Below are 7,364 nucleotides of genomic sequence, written 5' to 3'. Positions count from 1 at the left end.
AAAGTTCGCTGTTGTACCGCTGAAGAGAAGAAAGTTGATCCCGATTTTGGTTCTAGTGATCAAACAAGCATTTGACGCCGAAAACAAAGCCTCTGTTCAACTCTCTTGGTTTGACAGTTTTTCGCCGTTATCGGATTACAGTGTGAGCTGATTCCCTAATGGTTGCAGTTATTCGATCAAAGGTCAATAATGTCGTCCGCGAAACTGTCGGAAAGGATAGCACTTGGTCTTATAAATCTTCTGGTGCCATGTTATCAGAAGGGAAGCAAAATCTTTCTAGATGCATGCTAGATGGCATTGTGACCATATATAACACATCAGATGAAACAATGAATTCGTATGCACGACGTTTTATTTCCATTTTTTGAGATGCATGTTTTAATTATTTCCATTTGGTAGCCCTTGAACAGAGCTAGCTCTTAATCCTGCTGCCATCCAGAAAATGGTTGGGAGAAACTCGACGGGGTGATGATGACAAGAATTCACACGCACTGCACTGCACTCCATCAGTGTTTGACATGCAGCAGGTCTCTGAACCAGTAGGCTGACGCCTTCGGGGCCCGTTCGAGGGTGCTGCTGTTGAAGTCAACGTACACAATGCCAAATTTGGATGTATAGCCAGATCCCCACTCGAAGTTGTCGAGGAGAGACCACGCAAAGTAGCCAACCACGTTCGCACCATCGTCGATGCCCTTCTTCAGCTCGTTAAGGTAGCTCCGGAAGAACTGAACTCTGGTGACATCGTTCAAGTACTCATCACGGGTAAGGTTACCAGGTTGATCCATTCCTGTTGACAAGGTGACAATATGACTGAGAGCATGCCAGGTATTAAGTCGAAAGCCAGATAATTACATAGATATGGAGCAGTATCAGGTACCGTTTTCAGTTATCACGACGGCTGGATTTCCATATTTCTGCCTGATGTAGTTCACACATCCGTACATCCCAAACGGGGCGATGTAAAGCCAGTCAGAGTTCGCCTGTAGAGATTGACGCATCGACAAGAATTTTATCATATTGATTTTGAACTCAACAGTGCAAGTATGGAGTGGTCGAAGAAAAACTATACCTAATAATAAAGGAGCTAAGGTTTCTGCTAAAAAGTTTCGTCAACGCTTTTTTTGGACCGTTTTGCCCTCCCACCAAATCACATAATACATCAAACTACCCTGTACCGGTTCATTATTATTTGCTTCTGTTCATCGTTGCTCGGAACGGACCCTGCTCGCGTCCAGCTAGGGCAGGCTGGGCCACTGTTTCCAATTTTTTTATGGGCTTTCTGCCGGAATTACTCCGATGAGCGAGGGAGACACACCTATTCTATGTTTCTGCCAAAAAGTTTCGTCAACGCTTTTTTTGGACCGTTTTGCCCTCCCACCAAATCACATAATACATCACACTACCTGTGCCGGTTCATTATTATTTGCTTCTGTTCATCGTTGCTCGGAACGGACCCTGCTCGCGTCCAGCTAGGGCAGGCTGGGCCACTGTTTCCAATTTTTTTATGGGCTTTCTGCCGGAATTACTCCGATGAGCGAGGGAGACACACCTATTCTATGTTTCTGCCAAAAAGTTTCGTCAACGCTTTTTTTGGACCGTTTTGCCCTCCCACCAAATCACATAATACATCAAACTACCCTGTACCGGTTCATTATTATTTGCTTCTGTTCATCGTTGCTCGGAACGGACCCTGCTCGCGTCCAGCTAGGGCATGCTGGGCCACTGTTTCCAATTTTTTTATGGGCTTTCTGCCGGAATTACTCCGATGAGCAAGGGAGACACACCTATTCTATGTTTAATAGTCCCACATCGCTCCTTCATGTCAAGTTCTGCCGATTTATATAGGTAAATTTCTGGATTATCAACAGGCCTCCTTGGAAAGCAACAATCTGCAAGCACCAGGATCTAAGAAAAGATCCAAAAGTTAACCCCCATGTCCTGTGAGGAAGGAAAGGTAGGAAAGAATATCAGAGACGGCTAAGGAAAGATCCAATTATTAGGAGGGAGAGGTGGAGGTGGATGAGGACACGGAGCGGCGATGGAGAATAGAGGAGCCGACGGTGGTAGGCGTCAGTTGGGGCAGCCGAGGCGTCGATGGACGGATGGGGCACATCAGCGGGCGCCGGCCAGAGGCGGAGCTAGCGGCGGCCAATTAAGCGTGTCTGCGTTCTGAGCTCTAGGGGAGAAGATAAGGTTAGGATTTGTACTTGCTATCCTGGGCCTTGGTCGGCTTGGCTGCTGGGATATTTTAGTTTTTTCCTTTGCGTCAGACTTTGCCATGCTACAATTTTAAGCCCAGCCGAACCGTTAAGAAGGACATTTTGTTTTGGACGTTAGCGCACCATAAAACAACCCTAATTTTAGATAGTAGCAGCGGATCTAACTTCCGGTCAAGAACTCTTCGTCCCATTAATAAAATAAATTCATAATAGTTATTTTCTTCGTGTACTAATAAAAATGAAGTCACATTCTTCATTGCCCATCAATAAAAATTTATTTTAGCTGTAAATTCATTTGGATTCATATCTTACTAAAATTTATATAAGGGTGGCGTCCACCATCTACATATCTGCAGTTTTACAAGTCAATGCAGCGATGGGGTCTTATAATTGATTATGTTCTTCACGGTTAGGAAAAAGTGTGACCAACATCGACAATGATAATATTTTTCCCAGTGCAACGCACGGGCACTTTTGCTAGTAAAGCTTATAAAGGTTGCAGCTAAGAAAATACCTTGGGTCCAATTGGTATGCCATTGCGTTCAACTGCAAAAGTTAGGCCATAATATAAGATAAATTAGCAATATCGCAATATATACATTGATGCAAAACCTACAGGTTAATATGACAAGATACTCACAGGCATAATCAACCTGCCAATCGGCTGAGTAGCTAGTCGGAGGCTGCTGCAGCAATTTCTGTCCCTTCATGTAGCTAGCTGTGTACTGATTAATCCCAATATAGTCTGCTGAGCCCTTGACTACTTCAGCTTGATCAGGAGTGAACCTTGGCAATCTCTCTTTCACAAGGTCTTGCATTATCTGTGGGTACTGTCCATTGATTAGTGGGTCAACAAACCTGCGTGCATCCAATGCAACCGTTGATGATAGTATTAACATTGATATGCTAACAGAAAACATCAAAGTTAATCTCAGCCGGACGCTTTGTCAGACGATACTTGTATGTCCTTACCAACCAACATGGAAGTCTCTTGCTCTTTGAGCTGCTGCTTGGTCTTCAGTTGAGTTGGTAAGAGCCTCGTACCAGTTGAAGTCCAGAACTATTCCGACCTTCCCTCGCTGAGCTGCCTACATTTTTATATTGTTCGGTTTCAGTTATCATTCCATCAAACTACACTCCCGAAGGCTGCTCATCATACCATACTAGTGAAAGAGTACCTGATACTTATTCCGGTACCTTGCAACTGCATAACCATGTGCTAAGAGAAAATTATGAGCGACAATGTAAGGTTCCGTAGCTGAGTTTCCACCTGCAGCGCATTTGGTGCACCTTTGAGGAGGAATGCTCCCTATATCATAGCCAAGGAATGCAGCTATCCGAGGTTCGTTGAATGTAAACCAGTGCTTTACTCGATTGCCAAAAGTCTTAAAACAGAAGTCGGCATAGTTTGTGAATATTTCCCTACAAGATAAATAGCATGTCCATCAGAGGTATAACATTCTACGCTTGCCAACAGGTGACAAACATACTGAGTGCTTGTATATTGTGCAGTATATACTTTTGTGTAAACATACCAAAAGAACACATTCTTTATTTTCATTTACCAACAAGTGAAGTCACAAATTTTAGTTTTAACTTGTATGATTCTAATTCCAAACTGTAATTCTCCAATAACACTGAAACGATAAGTCAAATCTAGCACATGAGTAAATTGAAATACTAGAAAATAGTAGTTTGAAGAACATACCCCGTCTTTGAACTTAACCAGCCTCCATACTTCTTCTCAAGTGCAAGAGGGAGATCAGAGTGGTAAAGATTGGCATAAGGAGTAATGCCTGCTTGGTTTTAATGGAAACATCAGATGTCAGTGCATTCGGGTTCCCTATGGAAGTTCCAAAGATTGAAACAGAGGCTTAGTTATGATGTACCTTTCTGAAGCAGGTAGTCTATCAGATTGTTGTAATATGCTACACCTTCTTCGTTAACTTTTCCTTCACCATCTTCGGAAATCAAAGGTGAATCAGTGGCACGTAATTAACAAACTGCGTTCGCTTAGAAAAATACCGGAGTTAAGTACGAGCATGCTACAACTCCGATCAAATTCGGTATACCTGGGAAGATTCTGGACCATGAGATTGAAAACCGATAGGCATCTAAATTTAATCCTTTCATGAGATTTATATCTTCCTGTACCAGCATAAAGAATCAAATGTCAGGCTCTTGAGTTATTTCTCGACAACCGTGCAGATGTTTTACTGTTCTCCAGAAGAAGTATATGCATACAACATACTATTTACAGTCAATAATGCACATCGGGAGATAGCTACTCCCTCCGTTCCCAATCAACTGAAAGTTGTATGTTTGTTTTAAGTCAAACTATTTTAAGTTTTGTCAAGTTTATACAAAAATACATCAACTATGTTGGCCTTGTTTTAGCTTTCCATGGAAATAAGCCACCTAATATCAAGGCCAAACAAACAGGCCCATCATCCCTTCAATAAAATGAAACTGAACGACTTCATCATGTGGGCTTGAAGTTGGGATTAAAGACAACTACCTTCAAGATGTGGCACTCCCCTCCTTCTTAAAAAAGAATATCACAGCTTTATCTAAACTTAAATTTATCTAGACACAGTTTAATGTATAAATACATTTAAATTTGGACAAATGCGACATTCTTTTTTGGATGGAGGAAGTACTAACTAGTATGTACCTTGTAATGATGATATTGATCCGTAGTAACGTCTGCAGTTGCATTTCCCACAATATTTCCTGTTTATCATTGCAGGACAAGGTAAGAGGATGACACTGCAGATCGGATGAAAGAAGAATGCTTATTCTGAATGCCACTTTTAAATTCTTAAGTAAGTCGAGTGTTCAACTGCTTAAGAATCTACTGTACCTAGCGTAACGGGGCAGCAAGCAAATGGATGAATGTAGATCACCTGGGGTTTGAGCGAATGCGTCCCAGGTGGAGGGCCCGCGGCCGCCTCCGGCCGCCATGCCCTCTACCTGGTACGCCGACGTCGCCGTCCCGAACACGAACCCCTTTGGGAACGACGCCCGGCTCAGACCGCCCAGCCAGCCGGCGGCCTGCGCGCGTGGCGCTCCTCCGCCATGGTACGCGGCCGCAAGCGCGAGCAGAAGCAGCAGTATGCGCCTCGGGACCATCTTCCAGCTTGAGCTCACTTAGCAGATCATGGCCACTCTGTTCTATTTGTGGGCAGACGGAGCATGCGTCGTGGACAGCAGCCCGTGTTGCATGTGCTGGGGAGGGAGGTTGGGTTAGCAGTACAGATCGGACACGTGCTGCCAGCCATTGGTTACTCGTCGAATCTCTGCAGATCAAGACGCTTGGTCATTTTCTTTCATCAGGGACGCCATCTTGAAAACGACAACGGTTGTTTGTGCTCATCTGGTAGGGGTTGATCCGTTGATGTACCACATGGGGGTCAACAGAATTTGTTGATATACAAAAAATACACCCTGGGAAAGGATAGCTAGGGAATCAAATCTCCTTGGTATCGTCGTCTATCCTTGACGCGTGATCCTCGCCGGCATAAGAAAAACACGCCCTCAGCAGTTCAAGCGGTAGCCGGGCAGACGTTCAAACTAAGCTAGCATTGGTGTAGTTTTTCAGATAAAGGAAGTATGTTCATATTTACACCCAGTCTCTGAGCCACACAAAAAATTAAGAAGCTAAAAAATGTAATGTTAGAGCCATCTAATCAATCCTTGCATAAAACATCATTCACTTGTGGCCCATCATGCATCTATTCGATGCAGAGGCAGGGGTGATCTCCATTTCGGAAAAAAAACGTGTGGCCCATCATTCACTTTTGGTTAACCCTCATTAGTCACGTGCTTGCAAGCGATATAGAATGTGTGATACATGAGCGGGCCCTGAATATATCTATCCGTTATGCGGATGCGCAAATCTCACTCTTGGTACATACAACCTAACAAGTACTTTCTTAGATACCCAAAGATGGTTTTATAATCACCCAATTACGAAGTGATGTTTGATGTTCTCAAAGTATTCTTCTCTTATGGTCTAAGGATTGGTATATTTGACATTAGAAAGGTACAACAATTTAAACACGACCTAATTCTTCGCTTAGTTAGCTCTTGTCCATCATGTTATTCTCCTAATGACATGACCCCATTGTTAATTGACAACACATATCTATGGTTAGGAAACCTGAACCATTGTTAACCAAAGGACTAGTCTAGTAGAGGCTTACTAGGGACACGATATTGTTTACAAACTACACAAGTATTAATGTTTCCGTTTAATATAACTATAGCATGGAGTATAAATATTTATCATGAACAATGAATATGATTAATTATAACCTTATTATTATTGCCACTAGGGCATATTTCCACCTGTTCCCGCCGCTTCTCCACCAACATCGACGCCTAGTGTCGGTACACCTCGATATAGCGATCGCAGCAGGCGGCGGGAATTGGTAGCACAGACACACCGCCAAGGCTCAACACCCAGCTGCTAGGCAGCCCGTGGTTCGGTGGCGCGAGGATCCTAAGGTCAGCGAGCGAGTGTGCCTCCACAATGCAGAGATTGTAGTGGGCGCCGTCGCCTCCACCGTGGCTCGATCCAGCCTCGTGGTCGCTGCTCTAGCGCAACATGATGGCAGTGGCATGGAGAAGCAGTGGAAGGTGAAGAGAATCGGTCTAACTGCAGTGAGCACGGGCGCAATATAGATAAAGGGGAGGGGTCACGCTACCTACGATGTAGGCATCTTTTTCAATCGACGGTACCGAACATCGCACTAACCATGTGAACCAACGACACATCATTATATAAGCTCGTCATCACCCTATATGTAACGAGTGACAATCAAGCAAAACAAATATGTCACTAGTTTCTGGAAAGAGCAAGTGACGGACCTTTTCTGCCACCCTACCGTTGCTTCGTCATACACTCATGACGTCTGGCAATAGTCCACCGTCACCACTTTTTTGAGCCCCCAGGCCAGACCCCAAAGGAAGAACCAACGACGTATTTTTTGTTTTGCGTGTCAGCGGTACCTGATGCGGACACCGGTTCACGAGCTACCGCTGACGTGTTTTTTTTGCTTGTCCGTGATTCGTGTTACCAGCAGCAGACTTTCAATTTAGCATCATGTGAGCTGGTGCGGTTATAAGTCTTTTCCTATTAGT

At 44.0% G+C, this 7,364-nt stretch overlaps 1 protein-coding gene across 1 annotated transcript; it reads right to left on the bottom strand.

The window, feature by feature from the left end:
• Window positions 1–259: 259 nt before the first annotated feature.
• On the bottom strand, window positions 260–5,480 carry LOC127311509 (beta-glucosidase 7-like). Its single transcript, XM_051341942.2, has 11 exons — window positions 5,126–5,480; window positions 4,894–4,952; window positions 4,292–4,367; window positions 4,109–4,180; window positions 3,928–4,015; window positions 3,398–3,641; window positions 3,192–3,307; window positions 2,860–3,077; window positions 2,734–2,765; window positions 878–980; window positions 260–787 (listed from the first exon to the last, which is right to left on the bottom strand). Exons 1-11 carry the CDS (start codon window positions 5,349–5,351, stop codon window positions 507–509), a joined length of 1,515 nt encoding a protein of 504 aa, XP_051197902.1. The 5' UTR covers window positions 5,352–5,480; the 3' UTR covers window positions 260–506.
• Between the last annotated feature and the right edge of the window lie 1,884 nt (window positions 5,481–7,364).

The sequence above is a fragment of the Lolium perenne genome, chromosome 7 (genome assembly GCF_019359855.2).
Source record: "Lolium perenne isolate Kyuss_39 chromosome 7, Kyuss_2.0, whole genome shotgun sequence".
Classification (NCBI taxonomy): domain Eukaryota; kingdom Viridiplantae; phylum Streptophyta; class Magnoliopsida; order Poales; family Poaceae; genus Lolium; species Lolium perenne.
This window is presented reverse-complemented; position numbering and strand designations above follow the sequence as displayed.